Source organism: Ornithodoros turicata, chromosome 4 (genome assembly GCF_037126465.1).
Source record: "Ornithodoros turicata isolate Travis chromosome 4, ASM3712646v1, whole genome shotgun sequence".
NCBI lineage: Eukaryota > Metazoa > Arthropoda > Arachnida > Ixodida > Argasidae > Ornithodoros > Ornithodoros turicata.
This window is the reverse complement of record NC_088204.1, coordinates 3,592,900-3,617,176: the sequence shown is the minus strand read 5'-3', so window position 1 is coordinate 3,617,176 and position 24,277 is coordinate 3,592,900. Positions and strand designations below refer to the sequence as shown.

Sequence of the window (24,277 nt, the reverse complement as noted above, 5' to 3'; positions counted from 1 at the left end):
GAGTATATGCGAAAACGTTTGCAAGGGGGGGGGGCGATGCTGCTATTTTAGTTTCAATTTCTGACTCGTTCGATCGTTCTAAGCACCTATTGTAGATTTGCGAGAGCACTTGTTGCTTTGACATTTGATGGGAGCCCGTTGGCTCTCGTTTGACACACTTAAGACTTCTTATTTGTTGTTTAGTTCCCGTAGGCGTTCGATATAGGATTTTATTTTCGACGATACTCCCCCCCCCTCCCATGTGACGATATATTTTTATTCGGCAGACTCGGAGCCAGTGTGTGTGCGCGCAGCTCTATATTCTACGTCTGTTGTTCGTGAATTGGAAGCGAATTTTCTTCTCGCCATCTTCTTATTTCGTTCAAGCTGGTTTCATCCCCGTTAAATGAAGGTAGACAAGACGTGCAGAACGTATTTGCTATTGGTATCGTGTCAGTTTCGTTTAAAGAAAGCAAGAACCGTGACGGACCCTTTGCCCCGCACAAAGCGAGCTCCTCTTATAACGAATTCTGCTTGTTGCTCCGCTATTTCGAACCGGACACCTATTAAATGCAACATTCGCGAAAAGGTTCCGATTTCCAACGGGATGACGGTGTAGTGAACGCTACATTAGATTAACGCTTACGTAAATTGAATGGTCTAATTTAAATTTAATTAAGAAAAGGAAGTGACACAAAGATTGCATCCTTGAAAACTCCTTGGTTGGATGTTTTTCAAAGCTCTGTACAACTTTCGTAGTGACACCTCAGCCCTTAAACCAACGTTTTAAACGTTAGCTAATTAGTCTTATCTAACTAATTAATTAACTTGGCGTAATGAAAAAAAATTCTGGCGACCACAGCGCACGACTGCTAAGAACATTCATTTGATGTCATTCGCGTAGAGCGCTCCGTCTTTTTTCATTTTTTATTTTTTTAAGAGCATGGAAAGACATGTCTTTTCTTATTATGCTTTACTTTTTTTTTAAATAAAAAGAGCGGCGTAGATATCGTTTCTGCATATGGGTTTTCCGACCAGGTAGATATTCTCTCGAAGGGAGTGTATAACTACCCGATGACTAATTGGCTAAAATTCATTCATTAACTCTTTAATCAGTGTATTTTTTTTAAAGGAAGCCCTGAAACGAGCACGTACGTTGAAATATCCGTCGCTCAATTTCGCTATGCAAATGAGCCGACATCATATAGGAGCTTGCCGCGTAGTTGGGTGGATCTCGATATTCCCGGTTGCGAAATATCCGATCTGGAAATTCCCGTTCTCGAAACATGGAAAACGAAGGAGAATGCTCGATTTGCTTCTTAAGATGGTATATTCCGTGTTTAAAAACACGGTATCAGAAATTAACCACCCAAATTCACGGGTTTTCGATGTCTGTCCAAGTCGTTTTAGCGAACGAAAGCCAAATTTTAGCAGCCGTTAGGCTTAGCGGGGCAGACACGACGGAAGACAGCGTTGCAGTGGTTTATCCAGACCCCCCCCCTACACCCCCCCCCCCAAATGTTCAGCGACACCCCCCTAGCTTTTTCACCTGTGTACCCCCTACAAGGGGTGCCCTTGCGATTTCAGCTTTGGACACATGTCGGTAATGATACGTTAAGCTGTAATGACGTAACTATACTAATGACCTCCCCCCAAAAAATGTTAACACCCCTCCACCCAAAAAAATTTTAACACCCCTCCATGCTTGGGGTTCTGGATGAACCACGTACTGCTGCGTTGGTTAGTTTATTATTAGGTTAGTCCAAGTTTGGTGTTTGCATTTTTCTGTCCAGGTTAGACTAAGTTCGCTTTTGGCAGTTTCCCGCACGCGATTTGTGCATTTTATAGTCAAATGACGTTTATTTCCAGTAGTTTATTTTGCAGCGGGGACTTCGATCACTTCTTTTCGAGGTACACTCGCATAGTTTGCGTAGAGGCCGCGGAAACGGCACGAATTTTTTTTTTGTACAAAGTGAAACAAAACAAATTAAAAACACCACGTATAACGCGTGTATATAGTCTTTTACCAGATTACTCCGTATCATTTCTGACTTACTGTTTATAAAGACATTGCTACGACCTTGCTGATATACCGTACCATATAGGGCCTGCTCCTGCAGGATCTTCTCCCGAAATATTAGTGGGCTTCAGTGCATTGTACCCTATTGTCTTCGCGTACGTAAAGTATAGCGTGGTGGTATCTCTTTATTTTGCGCATGCGCAGAACCACCAGCGCTATTCCTTACGTACGCAAAAGCGATAGCGTACGACGCACTAAAACTAGGGAGTGACTTTTTCGGGTTAAACCCGATTCCGCTCGGTTATTACCCCCGGAACTGAACCTACGACCAATTCGGGTTGAACCCGATTTCTCCCCGAATTCCGGTCACTATGAAATCCTCAAGTGACGTTTCCACTGAAGACGAACAAAGGTCGCCACGTGTAACGCATGTAAGGATGGGTCACTTACGTTCCCAGCAATACACCCATGTGCGTCAACACCCAGGCAGCACAATGTGCTGAAAGGCGAGTGCAGTGGGGTTGGACGGGTAGTTGGAAGGCCTTGAACAGAGTCATGAAACTAAAGAACATTGGTAAGATACATACCGTCCATCCCCTATGGCACTCGACTTTCAGTACATTGTGCTGCCTGTGCACTGTCTATGCCTTCGGGGATTACCGCTGGAAGGTCACGATCCCGCAAAAAGAAAAAGGAGATACAGACCCTCGTTAATATGACCCCCGATAATCTGACATACGCGCTTTACGACATACTCCTGGGGAACAATGCAGTGAATTCTTTGCAAATCCCCCCGTTAATATGACAATTCCGCATTATGACCAATATTTTCGGGAACGACCATGGTCATAATAACGAGGGTTCACTGTACTAGGAAAGGACTCAATAGACAAGAGGAGAAACAAAAACACCCGATAACTCCCGAAGGCACAATTATCGTCCGATTTCTCCCCGAATTACAGATTTAAAAATAGCTCCCGATTTTTTACCCCACCGGAAATCTGAGAGAGACATTTAAGCCGAAAAAAAAGTCACTCCGTAACTATATATAACTCACGATTGTCGAATTTCTTGTACCTCTTTTCCGCACCAACTTGCGCTCGGTCGAAGACACCGTGTAGGCATTTTTTCACGACGTTTTTCTTCTTTTTACATCATTTATTATGGAAGTAATCCCGGAGAAAAGCGCCTGACAGGCAAGAAAGGCGCCTGTTTTTCTCATGGACGAAAATATACCTGTTAAGAACGCGCAGCGAATGCTAGACACGCTGTTGAGAAGGGCTGCCGAGCTAAATATTCTCTCGGCGGGGAGTGTGTGTGTGTGTGTGTGGTTGAACAACCTCGCAGACACCACGTAGCCCGTAATTTGCTCTATACCAGATTCTTATCCCCCTATATTCTGTGCCGTTTTAGGTGTTTTTTTTTTAAATATTTTCGTGTACGACCCGATTGAGCCCGATATATGCCGCCCGAACCGCTTTTGTCTCCCGGATCTTTCGGCACTACACTCTTAAAAATGAACTTCACCACATAGCACGCTCCTAGCCGACCATCATCCCGAATGACAACGTTCTCGCCCCTGATTTGTTGAAAACGGGAGGCGGAGCCTATTCTGTGCCGTGCATAATGAGCACAAAATAGGCTCCGCCTCCCGTTTTCAACAAATCAGAGGCGAGAACGTTGTCATTCGGGATGATGGTTGGCTAGGAGCGTGCTATGTGGTGAAGTTCATTTTTAAGAGCGTAGGGCTCCAGTGTACCAAGAGAGCGCAGAAACACTACTTCTTCTTTTTTTTAGTTCTTTTAGCACCGCGAATCATCTGAAAAAAATGAAAAAAGAAAAACGAGCGAAAACCTGAGACAGAAGGATCTTTTACCGTAATTTCACGCGTATAAGCCGCACCGCAGATAAGCCGCAGGACGTGTTTTTTGGGACGTTTTGAAAATTTTCTGGCAGATAAGCCGCACCCGCAGATAAGCCGCGGGCAATACGAGACGACTGATTTGTGCGACAAAGGAGACCATAGAGAAGGCCATAAACCCTGTGGTCCATACTCCGGGATCGGCACAGTGTACAACAGAGGAGGTCAGTTCTGGAGTTCTACCAAGATCGGCTTGTGCCCTTGTCGGGTGTTTTTCGTGGACTGATGGGTCAGTGATCTTCCAGAAGACGTGAATCACTGTCACTACTTTCCTTAAAGCTGCTTGGGGGAATGCACTAGGAAGATCAATCTACTCGAATGTGGACCCGTCCCTGTTACGCACTGTTCGTGCATCGGCAGGGCAGTGCTGTTCCAGAAACACTGTCGGCCCTTTCGTTAAAATCCGCGTATGGGGAAAATACCAGGTAAAAATAGTCATCAGATAAGCCGCACCGGTGGATAAGCCGCAGGGCGCCCGTGAGAAAAAAAAATCGCGCATAAGCCGCGGCTAATACGCGTGAAAATACGGTAATTACTTGTTAGCGCGGCGAGGCAACTGTGGCTATATGAGCGGCGTAGAGACGTGGACAGAGGACAGCGGGAAGGAGTGGGGGACAAGGGGATTATAGTTTGCGTCCTGGGCCGACTTCTAGGGGAACTGTACCGACGTTCGTCATGAAAGTATGCGGGAAAACGCGGGGAAAAACGTGAGACGGCACAGCCGAAGGTAGGATTTGAACCCGTCACTTCCCTTTCTTCGGCACGACCTTGGAGTAAGCACAAAAGCCGGGATATTGAAAAAAAAAAAAGAAAGGGGGTTTTCCCTCTGGTTCCTTCAGCTCTATGTCATTGTATGCATTGTATGAATGAATGAATTAAAAAATGTTTGATTGATTGAAAAAAAAAAAGAGACGATGCTGTTTGCCGCTCGGCCATGCCGCTGGTCGGTGAAAGGAGTAGCAAGCCAGCCCTAGCTCGGCTAACCTCTCTTACAACCCATAATAAAGAAGAAAAAAAAAAAGAAAGAAAGGATCGGGAACACGGAACGAAATCTGAATCCCGCTGTCGCCTATGCCTTGATTTCCGAGCCCAGATGAGCTTCGATATTCGCTGTACCCATTTTCTACGCCTCCTTTAACCTCCTTTCTCGTAAAACCATTCAAAACTATAAGCACCTCTCATATAAACGCGGCATAAGTTGATATCGAGCATAACCAACCCTTTAATGTCGATGCGCGATGCAAAAAAAATCGTGGCTGGTTCGGTACTTAGGCGCGGTTTATCCTAATTGGCTCCCGATCAACTATGCATTGCAGAACGCTATATGCTGCACGCGTACCTCAATGATTATTCATACTGTATCCGTAGCCGGAGGTACCCTGCGGATACCCGCCTATATTATGAGCGAGGCTTTAAAGCACCAAGATTATGCGGGTAGTAAAATGGAATGGAATGTTGGTTGTGCTTGCAGTCAGTGGCTTTCCTTGGGTTTTCCTCTGCAGTCCTGAGCAGACTTTCAAGATAGATGTCCACACAGTTCCACCTGAAGTCGGCCATGGACGCTCAGTAATTCGATAAGTTCTCGCTGTCGACCCCTCGTAGCCACAGTCGCTATCGGGGAATTAAATACTTACCTGTAATGATACCTTTTTTAACCAACTACTCGAAGACAGAGAACCTTCTGAACTGTATATCCATGTGAAGGGAGGACCCCGATGTGTTCCCGGTTGCCAAATTCGCGTCTTCTCGACCGGCAAATTTGTAGCGGAAACAAAATATCGTGCCCGCTAATGCGATAATCATTTTTGACTCGTAAAGGTTGATTGGTTGATTGACATGCCAAGACGGATGTTAGCATGTTCACCATGGTGAATATTCTGCGCATATAGTTATTAACCCGACCTCGCTGTCGTTCGCCGTCTTTTTAGACGCACTGTCCGAAGTTCTCATTTTTGACGAGAACTCCCCGTGGAGAGTCACAGGTGGAGGCGGTTTAGCAGCGGAGGCGCCATACATGCGCGCGACAAGCCTCAGGCGGTTCCACACTCTGGGTACGCATTGCCATGTATACCAGTGATGGCCACTAACTACTAACTACTTCGCGATGGAGTAGTTTAACTAGTAGTTCAACTACTTTTCAGGGGAGGTAGTTAAAACTACTTCTTTAACTACTGCAATGTATTTTAACTACATCTATAACTACTTAACGTTGTCCGTCAACACCAATCCCATTCTATATAGTGTTCTCGGACACCTAAATATGAGTCACAAGCACTGATCAAAGTGAAGATTTAGTACACATGCACGGCACAATTGCTCTGCACTTCCGTTCTCATCAAACAAGCAGCTCAACGTAAAAGTCGGAAGCACAATCGTGCCGTAAAGCTTCGGTAAAATCGGAAGTAGTTGGCGCCTGCAGTAACCTAACTACTGTAGTTAACTACTCGAAATAGTAGTTTAACTAGTAGTTGCACACTACATTTCTGCAAGTAGTTGATAACTACTTTTTAACTACAATCAGGTAGTTTAACTAGTAGTTTAACTACATGTAGTTAACAACTGGCCATCACTGATGTATACTGTAAAAGCGGTTAATTTCGTGGTCTTAATAATTCGCGAATTCGTGCGGGAGCGCGTTTCGGGGATATTTCGCGGGACCTTAATTTCGCGAATTCGTGTGGAAGCGGACGGAAGCGGAAATTGCGGGATCGGGAAGATCGGGGGATGATGACACTGCCGACAGTAAACAACGAGAATTAGCCGGCATCTACATGCCGGCTGGCTTATAGAACCTTACCGTGAACTCAAATCCGTAACAATGACATACGTGCTGGTTTCGTGAAAGCGGGTATCTGCAATGCCAAGTGATACTCTATGCGAATAAACTACTCATGTTGAAGTGGCGTTTTAATTGTAGAAGTGTTTGACGAGGACAAAGGTCGTCAAGTAAGTCGATTTGTTTTTGTGGAGCTCATATATCGTCGCGAATTCTAGTGCCCATGCCCTTACATCCCCGCTGCCTATATTTCGCGGGACCTTAATTTCGCGAAAAAAGTTCGATCGCGAAATTCGCGAAAAGTTCTACTTTTACGCTATATCTGCGGTTCTCCTTTCGATAAGGAGTGCTTCAGAGTCGTAGAGAGAGCCCCTGGACGTAAGTTTCTCCAACTGTGCCTGTGTCTCTTACGCAATCACTCTTTCATTGCGTCAAACTCTCTGCGTCTGACGCATCTCCCCCTAAATCCTATTTTCATCACCATCATCGGGCCAGAGGCAACAAATCTGCATAGCGTGCGCTTCGCAGTCCAACAACACCTGCACTTGTTGTCGGCAGCGGACAAAATTATACTGGCAAATGCTTTCTTCCACCAGTATTATTAACCTTTATTTTATTTTTATTTTTTCTCGTTCAGCGTGAACGAAAATAAAAGGAAGAAAAACGCCCAGACCAGACGACCCTCAGCCAAAAATAGGGATCTGTCTCCGACGGCAGAAGAACTTCCTTCTGATGGCCGCACAAAAATCTTTACACAGATACTCCACGAAAAAAACTTGTCTCTCTTTTTCTAAAAAAACAAAAATCTGCCACTTCCCGTCTCACGTTTATACTTTCGCAACTCCTTGCCCGAACTCGCTGACTGTATGTTTTTAGTGTTTGTTTGCTTTTGAGCGTGTTGGCGTCGCAGTGATCGGCACGCCAAGAAAAGTGAGGAACCGTTGGGTTCCCGAAGGCTTTCTGCCCTCGGACCGTCGTGTGTGTGTATGTGTGTGTGGTGGTGGTGCTCTCTGACGTCGTTGTCTTCTCCTTGCGAAGGCTCTCTTGGAGTACGGGCGATATAGGATATATCCTCCTGTAGAGTCTGGTCTTCATTATCGGGTGAGAGAGTTTTAAAGAGAATCGTAAAACACCTTTCGATTCCCAACTTCGCGTGGCTGTCAGCCAATCGGATATCGGCACCGTGACGTCACCTATATTCCAAAGGAATCAGTGTTTTCGGAAACGTTATCGTAAAACTTCTACGTTTAGCGAGTTTTCGCCTTATTCTTTCGAAGCGGCTGACATCGCGTTGTTGTTCTTTGATTGGGCAGCTTTCTTTGGCGTATGGTATCTACTTCCGGTCCGCTAAAATAGAAAGTTCTACTAGATGGCAAGCGCTCTACGAAAAGGATACGATAACAGATCAAAGATCAGCGACGTGATGGCAGCCACTTAAAAGTAGTGAGGCGATTTGCTTATACAGTCAAACTCCTTTATAGCGAACACCTTTTTAACGAAAATACCACTACAGCAAATTTTTTTTGCGGTCCCGCTGGAGCTTATAGGTCAAATAATGGACATCCTTTTTAACGACAATACCTTTACTGCGAATTTTTTTTGCTGTCCCCGGAGTTTCGTTCTAAAGGAGTTTGACTGCATTGTTTTCGGTACCGATATCGTTGGACACCTTCCTATCTACTATAATAGGGATCGCTACTTCTGTGTAGATCGTGGCTGTCGATGACGATGGATCACGGGCGTAGATATATAAGGATAATGGCTATAGATAATAATCAGTTTTAGCGGACCATTCTTACCGGTTGATTGGTTACGGTAGATACGGTACTTCGAAAGCCACGTTACCAAGGGTCTATACTGACACTCACTATCAGTGAGTTTTATTGCATCGTACGCAAAGGCGATAGCATAGTACGATGCACTAAAACTCTGTAATACGTTTAACGTTTCATCTTAATTTCAGCGAGCGAGCGACCGGCCATGGGAGTGCTCCCTACCGAGTCGGAGGCTCGCGCGCCGTCCTTCTTGGACAAGCCGACGGTTCGCCAGGAAGATGACGGCAACCGAATTGTGTTCGAGTGTCACATGACCTCCTGTCCCCGACCCGAGGTGACGTGGATACGGGACGGACACAAGGTGGAGGACGACCTTCGGACCTCGTCGCGGCTCGTCGAAGTGGAACCCAACAAGTACCACGCTTCTCTGGAGATTAACGACGTCTTCGAGAAGGACAGTGGGCTGTACACCATCACGGCCAAGAACAGAGAGGGGGAGGTCAGCTCGTCGCTCAACCTCAACTTCACCCGTGAGTCATTGCTTTTTTACCCCTTATCAGTCCCGCGGGTGTTTTTTTGTCATCAATACGCTGTTATTACGAGTGCTGTCAACGTTTCGTGAACCAGACCGTTCCCAGCTCGTTAGTTGGCGCTCTTCAAAGGAGTTTTCCAACTAAATTTCAGTCAGATTCAGCCACATCCGAAAAGGTTCGCAGACTTACCGAATAAAAGTTGGAATTTCGCGGGCTATTTTGAATTCATAGGCCCCGACAACTCTAGCGACTACATCATCGGTCACTTGTCTTTGAGTGAAGCACCGTAAGGCCAGCTTTCCCGTATGGAGGGTATGCTAGAGGGAAAGTACCCTTTACGTGTACTGCTTGTAGTTATCTTTGAGGATGTACGCGTTGCGTCATCAGCGGCGAAATACATACTGGAACGCAGTAGCAATTGAATTGTTAATTTGTTGTGATACGTTTATCTTGTGGTCCTTCGTTTGCGCCGTCACTGTCAAGCTGATGGTAAATCGAGCGTTACTGACGGGTACCCACTAAAGAAGAGAGAAATTTACGAAATAAAGAATTTTAATTTACTTATTTGTTTAATTTTAAATTAAAAATTAGGATGTCGATTTTTCCGAGTTTTCATTTGGCAAAAAATTGGGGAGCGTCCACGGCAGATTTGCCAAATGAAAACTCTGAAAAGTCGTACCCTACACTCTTAAAAATGAACTGTACCACATAACACGCTCCTAGCCAACCATCATCCCGAATGACAACGTTCTCGCCCCTGATTGGTTGAAAACGGGGGTGGAGCCTATTTTGTGCTCATTATGCACGGCACAGAATAGGCTCCGCCTCCAGTTTTCAACAAATCAGGGGCGAGAACGTTGTCACTCGGGATGATGGTTGGCTAGGAGCATACTATGTGGTGAGGTTCATTTCTAAGAGTGTACCTTAAATGGTACTTTGATGTACATTTTTTAAGCTCAGTTACAGTACTCGAAGTATTACGTTGTTGTCTGCTACCGCTTTTAGTGTAGTAACAGCATTGTCTATGGCCACCTCCCCCGCTAAGCTGGTTACCGAAAAGATAGAAGCCCACAAGTTACGCATCACTTCCGAATAGTCTCGCATATTTATCGCAGTAAGAAGAAAGCTATTTCTTGCTGCCACGCGTGCACCCCTTGATGCTTTCAAGCCTTCGCCTATTCCTATTCCTGACCTGTTTGTTATGAAAAGAACCTCTGCACTCGTCAATTTGCCCTTAAATTCCTGTCTGGGCTTCTTCGAAGACCGAGGGGGGGAGCAAACACTTCTTCCCGCGGCGAATCTTAGCAGACGGTCTCAGTGTTGAAAACATTTCTGCTTCACAAGACGTATCTTACTGTCTGTATGTTGCAGCGGAGGGTGGGACCGCACGCAGCACCGTTGTTGCTTTATGTTTGTAAATGGGAAGTTGCCTGGACTCTTGCCAGTGAAATGAGGCGGAAGTCTGCGGAATGAATTTCTTTTAGTGGCGGGTTAGGTGCTGTGGCTGGGCGGTTAGTATGTTGCCAGTTAACGTAATCTTGGTTAATATGTTGCCGGTTAATGCGACATTGGTTAATGTGTTGCTGGTTAATGCGACATCGTGCCTTCTCCTTTCGTGCGAGTTACGTTCTTTGGGGAGGTAGTTTATATGGGAATAATCAAGTAATTCAGGTAAAAGGTGCTGACGCTAGGTATCGAACCTGGGTCTTCTGATTTCCGGTCAGATATACGCTACACCACGACATTCACCCGAGTTAGAGTTCTTGAAGTACAAGGTGACGGACAACCAATCACGCTATTTCCATTCTCTCTTACATCTGTCTCACTCACTCACTCATTCAGACATGAGGCAGGGGGATTTCTGTGAACTAACTAACATGCTGCATCTTACGAACCAATCCAGCATTCAACGTGATTTTCCTCGTTTCGAGAACGTGAATTTTGAGGTCGGGGATTTCGCAACCGGGAATATCGAAGTCTCCCCCGTTCGTTAATATGTTGCTTGTTAATGCGACATTCCTCTCTTTAGTGTATATGCCGTGTTCCATCACGGTTCAAGAACCGTCAATGGTCCATCATGGCAGAACCCGCGGTTTTGCAACCCACCCTCCACCGCGCAAGATCTTGCAACAGCCCCCCACCCCCCTCTAAAAAATAGACTTTTCCGATACGAATGCATAGCATGCATAAAATGCAGGGCTTCCCAAGACATTGTATGGGGGTTTGAAATAAACCAAAAACGAATAAAGATACTTTATTGGTGTCTATACGCTGTAGACAGATGAGGATGTAATATACGCTAAAAATTGTCATTTGGTCCATTTATTTTTATTTTTTTATAAATCGTGAACATTAAAAAAGCGCTGCTGTCTTATCATTTTCAATGGCCTATACTGGTCGCTGAGCAATATTTATTTTCCATCGCTTTTACAATTTCTAAGCGTAGCGTGATGCACTTCTCTTGTTACACTTCAGGTAAATATTCGTTCTAGAATTACTTTGAGGACGTCATCGATGCCCCGAGAGCTCAAGAAAATGACGCAATAAGATATTTGACACCGTGTAGCCAAGATCAGCTTTTAAATTTTCATAATTTACTGAAACAAACCTAGTAGCTGAATTTTTTTTATCTTAGCACCCATACGTCGTTGATGAAAGCGTCTACTACGCCGGCGGTATTGTTTTACAAAGCGGAAGGAATGCCGTACTTTAGATAGCTTTAGTTGTAGCATACGCAATCGTCTTGCGTGCGCATGGAAATAGCACGTCAATTCACACTGAGCCCGCGCTAAGCACAAAGGCTAAGTTCTGCGCATGCGGAGAGTGTGCGCCCGCTATTTCCCTGTGTACGCAAACGGATTCAGTGCGCAACACTAAAATTCTGATTGATTGATTATTTAAAAGAAAACCAGGGAGAACTAAAATTCTCTTTTATTTTGGGAGACCCTGTACATGGCAGTAGGCCGCTGATATGAACCCCCCCCCCCCCCTTGGAAGCGAAACCCCTTACACTCTTAAAAAAAAGGGCGTAGTTTAACTCATTTTTCTTATATATCATTTTTTTATACATCACTCCCACATATATATCACACCCTTTTGGAGAGTACAATTACTCTCAGAAAGGAGTCTAAAGGAGTCTAAACCCCCTAAAAGGGGTTACGCTCTAATACTACGCTACTGGAGAGTAATATTACTCTCCTGTAGGGAGTAAGAGAGTAATATTACTCCTTTGTGGGAGTGAGGAGACTCCCTTTTAGAGAGTAATTGTACTCTCCAAAAGGGAGTGATATATGTGGAAAGAAAAATGAGTTAAAGTGAATTTTTTTTTTTTCTAAGAGTGTAAGATGAAAATTTCCCTCGAGCTCTATGCCGCCATGTGTAGGGTTCCGCGTTTTCGGTTTTTATTTTTCGGTGGATTCGGCGTATGTTTTTCGGTGTTTATTGATTTTAACGAAATCGGTGTTTTTCGATGTGTTTTTTTTTTTTTTTTTCTTCTGGCCGTGTACATGGTTCACCCGACAGTTACCGGCGAATAAAAATCGCAATGTAAATTTCCGCACGATGCGCATTGACCATGACGTTGTTAGCTGCGGTGCGCGTTTTACGGCCAACGAAAACGTAAACGGACATTTTTCACGACCATCGTATTTAATTCAGTGTTGTACGTAGCGCCGTTACTAGTAGCGGCGCTACCGTATCCGTTACTTTTTTCGGTAGCGGAGTAGAGATCGCGCTACTTTTTTAAACTGGTAACGAAAGAAGTACTTCCGCTACAAATTTGCGGTAGCGCAATCTTTGAGCGCTACCGCTACTTTCCGAGCTGGGGTCCGCGACAACACGACTTCGACCTATCATCAAACCTCCACTCTGCCTGCCTTCGATCAAGCTGCCCGATATCACAACTCATTCTGGGGAGAGCGGGCAAATAGCCGAAAGGAGGGCACAGAGGCCGTTATCTTACAATCTTATCTTATGTGTCCTCCACGTGTTCCCTATTTGGGATGAACCTTCTTGATTGGTGCATTGTCGGAGTTGTCTGCAAACTGACGTCACTCCATTCTGGAGCCGTCCTCGCTAGCTATGAGTCATGACATTCCACGTGACATTGCACCACGTGCGCTTAGGTGCTTGACAGTTGCCATTTCTTATCCGCTGCAATGTTGGGACCATGGCCTGCTACAGTACAAAACAGTAGCGTGGTGTTCAGATGTCTACTATGCGCTTCGGTGGGAAAGCTTTATCTGTGCGTCAAGGAAGTCAACGTTCAATTTGAAAAAAGCACACCATGGTATGTTTACCAACTTCTCGTTCCGGGCAATCCGAGTTCTTTTTGTGACAAAGCTGTTGAGCCTTTTATCGGTAGACATGCTTTGTCCTTTATTTGCTTTAGAGGAAGAGAAAAAGATATGCAGGATACCGAGTAGGCTTTAGTAAATCTGTAAAAAAACGGTTTTCAAAATTTAAGTTTTCAGGCAACCTACGTGTAACGTGTAACCTCCATTGGACGTCGATTTATTATTTTGAGATTTATTATATTGTTTCATTTCATTATTTATTATTTTAAGACGTTTGAGGTACGTCATCAACGATACTGTTTCTTTCTTTCCTAAAAAGTAGCGCATGAAGTATCGCGTTACTATTTACGGGTAACGGTAGCGGTATTCCGCTACTTTTAGGTACGTGTAACGCTATCGGGATTTCGTTACTTTTTGCTCAGGTAGCGCGTATCGGTATTGCGCTACCTTTTTCGGGTAGCGGGTACAACACTGGTATTTATGTATGGTTTTCCGATCTGCATCAACAACTTGCTGGGCATGTGCAGCAGTTTATATCTCTGTCATGTCCTGGAATGTCCCTCCGTATTTCGATTAAAGCCGAATGAGGGAAAATTTACCCGGCGTATGTTTTTCGGCGTTTTTCGATTAAAACCGAAAACGCAGAACCCTACATAGAAGGCAGGACGATATACCTCGGTGATATAACGATAAAAATTCGTACGTTGCCGTGCTGTTTGCTTGTTATGTGATGTATATGCTTTATGGTTGCTGCTGCAGTGCCTAATTCGTGTCTAATTATATTTATTTATTTATTTGCAGCTGCGGATCAACCACACGATGAGTAAGTTGTTCTGACATTTTTACCTTTTGCTCTTGGGCCTCCTTTATCTTGTGTTTTGCCGTGTCAAGAACCTGGCAGATCAGTCAAGAAATATAGTTCAATGTTTTTCAGTCTTGCTGTCGACGTTCCTCCGTCTGTCTGTCGTATGAGATCTATTCCAACGTAAACGCGGGCCTTGTACGTGTCATGTTCAACGTTAACAGCGCGCAGAGATCAGCGTAGCTTTGAAAATTTTGGCAATATCTTTCGCGAAAGTTAGTGGCTTAGCGAATACAGTGAACCCTCGTTAATATGACCCCCGATAATCTGACATACGCGCTTTACGACCATACTCCTGGGGAACAATGCTGTGAAACCTCTGCAAATCCCCCCCGTTTATATGACAATTCCGCATTATGACCAAAATTTTCGGGAACGACCACGGTCATAATAACGAGGGTTCACTGTATTAGGAAACTCAGCGAAAGCTATTTAATGTCAGCGGTTTCCGTGGGCGCCGCAGTTGCGAACCATGCAGTACACGTGGTTGATTTCTGGGTAGGTCATTGAAACATATAGGAGATGCGCGATATATCACACAGTACGCGTCGGTTATGTAACATCGGTTAATATGTTTCTGGTTAATATGACAGTGGTTGGTTAATACGTTACTGGTTATTGCGAGTGGAATTAATTTGTTACCAGTTAATGCGACATTACTTACTTCGTTGTTGATTGATATGGCTGCTGTTAGACGCTGCATAATACTGTAAAACCCTTTAATTTCGCCGATCCTAAATTTTCGCGAATCGAGTAACAGGGAATATATTCGCGACCACTAAATTTCGCGAGCTCCTCAAGCTCCTCCTTCTCTACTTTGAAATTTTCGCGTGCCCTTAAAAGACACGAAAATTAAGGGCTCGCGAAATAAAAGGGTTTTACAGTATGTTGTACGGTTACGCGACATTTCTTAATATTATTGGTTAACGCTACATTGACTAATATGTTGTTTGTGTATGCTACGTTGACTGATATGTTGTTTGTTTGTGTAGGCTACATTCCGTAATATGTTGTTGGTTAATGCGACAGTGGTTAATATGCCATCGGTTAATGCGACAGTGGTTAATGTGACGGTGGTTACTGTGCCCTTTCTTCCCTGCACTGTGTGTTCCGTTTTTCGTCATTACGATATCTAATCACGGCGTTCAACGCGTCAACTGCTCCGGCCTATACGAAGCTCCTGCGATTGCACAAGGCGATCCTCGTTGTAACCTGGACGGCCGCGTATAGAGCCTCGATAGCGAGACCTGCTTGTGTCGGCCCAGCTATCCCATATTTCTATTTCGAGCCCACCCACTCGAGTTTTAGAAAACAGACCGAACGTGCGAACGTGCTACTTTCTTGCTTCGAAAGAAACGTTTAAATAGAAAAGGGCAGAAGAAAAATTCCCCGTCTCGCGTTTTTAGCACCGCGGCACTTTTTTCGAAAAATAGCCTCACCCGCGACATAATTCGTCACGCGCTCAATCAGTCATCTCGTTAATTTACTTTTGAAATGGCAGCTGTTTTTTTTTTAAATATTAGTATTAAAAAATAAAAATGAACGCGCGTCGCATAGAGACGCACGAATGCCAGAAATTAGTGTCGGCCGCGCGCAAAATGTTGAGAGCAAAAGGTTGCGAAATGGGTGTCCTTTCGGGATTTGTAAACATATTTGTTTAAAGCTCGTCACTTCCTGACAGATGGCACAGTTGAGCCGTATAATGCTATTCTTACGCGTACTGGGGCAGGATAAAACCAAGTCCGCGAAGCTGCGAAGAATTTCGGGGGCAAGGAGGACTGACAAGCGGTCCGCGAAAAGTTTGTTTTGGACCCGCGAAAAGTTCGAAATTTTACTTGCCCTCGCGAATCGTTGCATTTTTTTGGGTACTAACCGTGTCACAGGCAGCTCGTATTCTATAACTACTTTCTGGGAAGTAATCGCGGAATGTAATTCCGTCACTCAGATATAGTGCCTCGCGTACAGTTCTGAAAAAGCTCTAGCGCTCCTTGAACGCTTGTTCGAGGTCTTCTTAGTTTAGAAAGGGATCTGTTTTTTTTTTCTTTGTTTTTTTTTAGTTCCATGTTAGCGCCACGAAGCAGCTGTGGAAATGAGTGGCGTACAGACATGGACAGATGGAGAGAGGACAGCAGGAAGGAGTGGGGGCACAGGGGAGTTAATATGCGACCAGGGCCGACTAAAAGGGAGAGGGGGGGGGGTATGTTTAATAACAAAAAAGAGAGGAAAGGTCAACCTGACGGAGGTCGGCTTGCTATTAAAAAAAAAGGAAAATGAGGGGAGAAAAGAAAAGAAGAAGAGAAAAAGGACAGAAGGGGAAAGAAAGCAAAAGGAAAAGAAGAAGAGAAAAGGGGAAGACAAAGAGGGAAAAGAAAGGAAAGGGGGAAAGAGGGATTTGGTGTTATAGAAAGGGCTTCACTGAATCCTCGATGCGCGGTATTGCACGCCAGAGCAATGAGAGAGAGATAGAGAGAGAGATAGAAAAAAAAAGAACAAATTTTCTACGTTTCGTGGTGGAAGCGATACAAGTCCTCGAACGCGTTTCCCCGTGGAGCTCCGTACGCCGGTGAACGAAGAGCCTCGGCGGTTCCTATTGGTTCTCGTAAGCACGTGACCTGCCCCGCGGCCGCCTCACCGGCGGAGGTACGCGCTCGCCGTCATGTTGCGGCTGGATGATAATCGGTTTTCGCGGCGCCGATTTTATACGCATCTATTACTCTTTCTTTTCTGTTTTCTTTTTCTTTTTTTTTTTTAGAATACCAGCTTGCATGGCGTTACAGGGAGGCGACGCGGGTTGAAATCCCAGCACGCACGCTCATGGGCGACATTTGCTTCGCGGTGCTAACGTGGAATTTAAAGTAGCACAGAAGTCATTTTTAACACCCAGTTTTCTTCTTATAAAACTGTTAAGTTTGCCAGTAAGATGCACCATGCGAAGTAATTTACACCACAGAGTCATAATTATCGCAGAAACTGAATTTAAAATATGCCGCAAAAAGCGACCGTGCGCAACGGTGGTGAAGAGCAGTACCAGCCTGTGATCTGCCTGGAACCTCGCGCTGACGCTATAAGGACTCGCTCGCTGATTGGCCTAGAAAAATGTTGTCTGCTGCTCCGCTGTCGTCTGCTACTCGGCTGTTCGGGGTTCTGATAAAGCCTTTCTCCTTGCTCGGTAAAGCTTCGGGCGCTCCTTGTATCCCCAATTCTCCGGGAAAACTGGCAAAACAGGTTTACGGCGGCAAAGGAACAATGCGCTGACCCCCACTGATCGGCAAACCAGAACGAGTCTCCTTATGCCGTCATCGGTGACGTGCGATCATACCTCCTCATCCTCGTTATAGCTGGAGTGGCGAGTTAAGGGTGAACGCGCGGAGCTATGTTTATGTGAGTTTTTTTCTGGGAAACAAATTGCACACATCAAAACCTTTCGCGCTATTCGGTATAATGACACACACACTTTCATCAAATGTCTTAATCTGAATTTTTTTTGGATGGCCCTCTGTACTCCTTTAAAACAAAATTAAGAATAATCGTCGGAAATTCGCCGGGCATCTCGATATATAATCCCCCCCCCCTCCTTTCCGCGTAGAAACCTCTTATCGTCTTTACAATTCGTCCCATATTGTCATAAACGAATCGCTTTTATCGCGATCAGTTATTTTTAAAGTCGAGATAACCCGAGTAATATAGTATGCATCGCTCGCATACGCCACTTTCGCACATCGCCCCTGTTGCTACGCGGCAACCACATCGGTGCAGACAGCTAAACATAGAGTAATTCGCGTAACTATGCCTGTAACCAGTGATGGCCACTAACTACTAACTACTTCGCGATGGAGTAGTTTAACTAGGAGTTCAACTACTTTTCAGGGGAGGTAGTTAAAACTACTTTAACTACTGCAATGTATTTTAACTACATCTATAACTACTTAACGTTGTCCATCAACGCCAATCCCATTCCATAGTGTTCTTGCAGAGCTAAATATGAATCACAAGCAGCGATAAAAGTGAAGATTTAGTGCACATGCACGGCCACAAGTGTTCTGCACCTCCGTTCTCATCAAGCAAGTACAAAAGTCGGAAGCACAATCGTGCCTTAAAGCTTGCGGTAAAATCGGAAGTAGTTGGCGCCAGCCGTAACCTAACTACTGTAGTTAACTAGTCGAAATAGTAGTTTAACTAGTAGTTGCCACTACATTTCAGTAGTTTGTAACTACTTTTTAACTACAATCAGGTAGTTTAACTACATGTAGTTAACTACTGGCCATCACTGACTATAACTCACCGTGAGGCTTAGCCACGAGCCCGTCTAAATACCCCGTAGCATTGCGCGACGCCAGCCTCATTCTAAGTTGAGGTCCGTCGCGTTCCCGATATACCCGTGAAATATGTATGACAGTGTGGCTGACGAACATTGTGCCAAGCAAACTGCTCAGTGGAGCCGAGAAATGGATTTTGAAGGCATTTTGGGAAGGCTCCAAGGCAGCAGCGGTTCACCACCAACGAAGGGCGATGCTAATTCGGAGTCGGCATTCACTCTGATGTTGGCTTTGTCGATCGTTGTAAAAGGTCAACACACGTCCGGGGCGGTGTGCGGGGCTTTCTACTTTATGCACGTCTTATCTCGCTATCGTATATTCATCTTCATAGACAGGATAGAATCACAAGAGAAACAATAACGGCACGTTCTCATCCGGTTGCGTTTTCACGGGGATATCGCACGCGCTCTGCACTCACCGCAGAACTTCACCGCATAGCGCACACTCTTAAAAATGAACTTCACCGCATAGCACGCTCCTAGCCAACCATTATATGGAATGATATCGTTATCTGCCCTGATTTGTTGAAACCGAGAGGCGTACGCCTTTTTTGTGACACTTATGCTGTTCATAATTGTCACAGAAAAGGCGTACGCCTCCCGTTTTCAGCGAATCAGGGCAGATAACGATATCATTCGAGACGATGGTTGGCTAGGAACGTGCTATGCGGTGAAGTTCATTCTTAAGAGTGCACTGTGCACCAACCGTTGCAACGAATGATAGGATTCTCGCTTCTGATTCGAGGAGAGAGGAGGGCGTACGCCTTTTTGTAGCAATTATCATATATCCAAATTGCCACAAAGAGGGGTACACCCCCATCTCTTCTCGAATCAGGAGCGATAACACTATCATTCGTGGGAATGGTTGGCGCACAGCGTGCTATGCGGTGAAGTTCTGTTTTTAGAGTGTGCTTGCCGCCTGCGGGTTCCTGCGGGCCGCCTGCCGCTATACAGCCTGCGGGTTCAGCGGCTCTCAAGATATCGACGCTGACGACGCCGTCAACGTGCTGCAGACTGCGTGGGAGGCTGGAAGAAAACAAAAGCGTGACGCAGTCGCCGTTGACCAACCTGACCGGCCGACGACGCGCGGCATGCCGCTAAAAATCGTGCATCGCGCGGTCGAGGGGAAAGCGGAACGCGGAGGCGGCTTCTCCCGCAACGCGGCAAGAATTTTCCGCGCGCATTTGCCGCATGTGGGACTGCGCGGCCTCACAGCGTACGATCCACAGCGTTTGCCCGATATCCTTACCGGAAATTCCTCTCTGGAAAAAAACAGTGTCTGAGGTTTTCCCTGGCTTCTCCGGCAAATTTTTTAGACGGATGTCGTCACAGTTTCACCCTAAATGTCTATCAAAGGCACCTGGTAACCTCTCCCCCCCAACCCCTTGTCTCCCATATCTTCCCTCCACTTCGGTTAGGTAACCCAACCTAACCTAACCCAACCCAACCCAACCTAACCTAACCTAACCTAAGTGCTCTCGCATGTCTGTACAGCGCTTATAGCCGCAGTCGCATCGCGGCGCTGTACTTTATCATCGCGTCAAAGCCAGTGAACCAGCCTCCGACCTTTCACCAGGCTGGGGCTCCCTTCTTACTCATTTCCAATTCTACATCCAATGACAGCAAACCTCATACATAGAACAGAACGTTGCCAGAAATGCCGACAGTTGTTGTTTCCGTGTCCCGAGTTATTCGAGCGTGCTAAATCCAGCATTACCTCCTCTCCTTCGTTGGAGGGAAACCCTCTCCCCTTTCCTCAATGGCCCCATATCCTCTCTTTCAGCACTAGCCTCCTTATTCATCTGATTCGCTGGCGTAAGCAACAGTTTATAGCCCCACGGCCTGCGTGGAATTTTTATTGGCAGTTAAAGAGTCCGGTGATTTTCATGTGAGTCACGGATGAGTGAAAGGTGCGGCATTGTTCGAAAAAAAGGTACGGGTGAATCATGAGGATTATTTTGCGAGTCAAGGTTGATTGTGACTCACCGAGTGTTAGAAGTCGCTGTGGTTGAGCAGGTGGAAATGAAAGGAGGCGGCTGATTGGCTGATAAACGGTTGTATGACGCGAGGCACTGTTCTGTGTTACTGAGAGGTGGCCAGGTTCGAACCCGGCCAAACCGCTCTAAGGCAAATTTCGGCGCAGTACCCTATGAAGTCGACCCGGTACGTATCATGCCCCTCTCCCCTGACCGGCATGCCGACATATTGGCGGGCAAACAACTCGGTAAATGTCGATGATGAAGCGAAAAGCTCGAAGGCTGCCGATTGGTTCATCCAGCTCTGACGTCACTGCAGGCGTCTTCGTCGGTCAGGCAGCGCGGGAGAGGTCACATGCTTACGGGAACCAATAAGAACGGCCGTAGTTCTCTCTCCTTTGACGTCAGAGCTTTACACGGACGTGTGTTCAAGGGTTTGTATTTCACAATCGTAAAAAAATGTCTTGTAATGTATCGTAAAAAAAAATTTCCCCCTCAATATACTTTCGCGTGCGAGCATGTTGTAACGAACTACATATACTATCAGCCCACATTACAACCCCTTTAAGCAGCTTTTAAGTATTTTCGTTAAATTAAAAGACGATAGCTTGCTTACAGTCATCGCGTGTGTGAGGTGAAGCACGCTTTAAGGACTGAAGTAGTCGCAGTAGTAGTTGTAGTACTATGCAAAGGTTGCTAAGATGATGTACGAGGCTTGTAACGAAGATAAAATAGATAAGAAGATCATTTGGAAGTTATGCTATACGTTGGAGAGTCTAGTATACAATCAACCCTCGACTTATGAAACGGTTGAGGTTCTTGAAATAATCGTTCATAAATGGATGTTTAGAATGAGGAAGGGGAAGTGTTTTCTCGCAGAGGGCACCGTTCATAAAGCGAGGGAATTCGTAAACTGAGGCTTGAATGTACTCTAAATTTGTTTGAGAAAAATTGTCATTTGGTGCACGTCTTTGTCGGTTAAACAACACCGAAGCTTTCTAAGTTTAACGCTTCAGTGTTACTATTATTATTATTATTATTATTAGTGTTCTACATTTCATCTTGGACTTGACTTCCCTTGTTCCCTCGATATCTGCTATCAATCAATCATAAAAAAAGAAAAAAGAAACGCAGTTCTCAGTGACACCTATCGCTTGCAAAGCCTCGTGTGTGTGTACGAAATTTATTTCGTGCCGGTTTGCAATTTTCAGCCATAACAGCCACAAGCATGCAGAAGTTGTTACACTCCCGATAAAGATGGCTTTTAGAATTAACTCAAAAACGCCACCGATGCCCCGACAGATCGAGACAACCGTGGAACAGTGTAATGACGATGTATTTGAAAGAGTTGGATTTAATTCTTCATAATTTAGAGAAATACGTTTGAAAAGCACGATTTTTAGGAGTTCTAAGCGCTCCCTGTACCACTGGGGAAAGTTTCGTCGTCCGCGATATTTTCTACGGGGCTCAAGAAATGCCGTACTTGGGTAATCCTGTACTCATAATGGTTAGCCTGCATCGGTTATCCGCTTATTGACGTTCCGAGTCGTATTTTTCGTTTTCTTTTTTTTTTTTTTTACGGCAATCTTAAGCTTAATACTATACGTAACGCCTTTGCGTGCATGTTTCACTTATACCTGTGCCCCACGGCTAGAACAAATGATATTATCGCATAATGCCATTGGGGTCTCGGATGACATTACCCAGGAAGGTCGTGCCACATGTCAGTTTGTAATGACATTAAAGGTCATGATGACGATTGTAATGTAATGTAATGTGATTTTATTTCCACAAAAAAATTGTGGCGGAAGCTGTGAAAAAAAGCCACTATTGTAAAAAACGCCACCCTTTTGGCGCCGTCACGCTATCTTTTTCGATTTTGTAGGTGAAAAATAAAAATGAAAAACTGAGAATTCGGTGAAAACCGCTTCAGTTATTCCTGGTGTCTGCCCATTTCGTCGAACGCCGTTTCGTCGAACGCCGTTTTATCGAACACCGTTTCAATCGACGCGTGACCAAGCTTAGGTCAGGAGAGCCTTTTACGTATTTCACACGTTGCCGCAAGAAAAAGCGGCGGCCACCGATTCGATGAAACGGTGTTCGATGAATCAGCGTTCGATGAAACGTCCATTTTCGACGAAATGGCGTTCGATGAAATGACAGTTTCTGCTAAACGAGATCGCCACAACTCATTCGCCGATGAAATGCCTACTCTCTCTCTCCCATTGACTGCGCAGAGTAACAATTTTATTCTTGCATAAAACCAATTTGATGTCAGGCGAATATTCTTTGCTTATGGAATAACTGGAGCCGTTTTCGCCGAATTTTATATTTTTTCATTTCTTTTTTTCAACATTTTCACCGGCAAAATCAAAAGTGCAATATATACCCCCTACTGCAATAGACGAAAATCGCGCATGAAAAAGCTTGTATGTACACTGGGGGGGCGTACAATGGGGGGCGTACGCCTTTTCTGTGACACTTATGCTGTTCATAATTGTCACAAAAAAGGCGTACGCCCCCTGTTTTCAACAAATCAGGGCAGATAACGATATCATTTGAGATGATGGTTGGCTAGGAGCGTGCTATGCGGTGAAGTTCATTTCTAAGAGTGTACCCTTTAATTTGTCCGTGGTTAGCGCCGGCTCCCGGTGTGGAATTCTTGGGCTGCAGACAGCAGTCCATTACAATTTAATTTAATTAAATTAAATTTAATTTAATTTAATTTAATTTGTGCCCTAGAAATAACAGGAGTGTACAACGTCTTATTTTCAAACCTTTTCGAGCAAACAATGTTTATGGGAGCCGGTTGCTAGAAAGCTATGGTATCAGATTGTGGAATATGCTGCCATCCGACTTAAAATATGGCAAGCATTTTGTGCGCAGCTTACGTCGCTATGTGATGAACAGCTCAAACATTCTTTCATCTTAATTATTTTGCTGTAAAATTGTAGTGTAAGTGTATGTGGATAATATTTTTAATGTCGTTGCACTGCTTCTCAGTGTCTTTCTATCTGACTGTGAATTAAGGTTATTGAGGATGAGCTGTGGGAGTCAATACTAGCCTGTGCTAATGACACCCATAATTTCATCCCTAAGCTTTGTATTTAGTCATTTTAATTCCATACTTCAATAAACTTCAAACTTCAAACAATTGGACACGGCCGTGTAGCAGCGGCTGATTACCATTCATTTGAATGACCATTGTGAAATGCTCGCCCGTGCGACAGCGGTATTAATCCCGCATTTAAAGACCGGTACAAAGAAGAAGAAGAAGCGTTGCACATTCCTCGCAGTGTTACAAAGGAACAGAGCCTCCCTGTGCATTTCTTCGCCCGTGACCCTCGAATCGCTCGAGTCTGCTGGAGCCACTTTTCTGATGCTATTTACGAGGAGAGTATTTTAAGGACGGGGGGAGGGGAGGGGGGGGATGAGCTTAGGCCTTTCGGCTGCACAGCAACGACAAACTTCCCCCCAAGGACGACACTAGTCTCGCGATGATGTTATCTCTCCGTATCTGCCTTACATGTGTGCGCAGGGATAAAGAGACTTCTTTGATAGACCCTACTGCCATTAGATGCGCATCAAATGGTTTTTAACGTTGTCCAAAATCTTGGTTCAGTTCAGAGATTCGCTGGGGGGAGGACTTGTATTTCGGAACAGAAGGCTGTTTGTCCTCTGTTTTCTCGAGGTATGTAATGAGAGTCGCGTAGTGGGGGGGAGGGGGGGACAAAGGACACCTGGCCGTATTGTAGTTGAAAAAAAATCGTATATTTGTAAAAAAAGATCCTCTCCAGCGGGCTTTTTTCAATAAAACCCTGATAT

General features: G+C 45.0%; 1 protein-coding gene across 3 annotated transcripts in view; it reads left to right on the top strand.

Moving 5' to 3' along the window:
* LOC135390726 (twitchin-like) overlaps nt 1–24,277 on the top strand; it is a 139,304-nt gene that overhangs the window by 464 nt on the left and 114,563 nt on the right. For 2 of the 3 annotated variants that reach the window (XM_064620571.1, XM_064620574.1), the window contains exons 2-3: nt 8,660–9,001; nt 14,101–14,122. In XM_064620571.1, coding sequence (XP_064476641.1) covers nt 8,677–9,001; nt 14,101–14,122 — 347 coding nt within the window. In that variant the 5' untranslated portion in view covers nt 8,660–8,676. Of the gene's footprint in view, nt 1–7,669; nt 7,798–8,659; nt 9,002–14,100; nt 14,123–24,277 lie in introns of those variants that run through there. The other variant, XM_064620572.1, reaches the window with a different exon arrangement.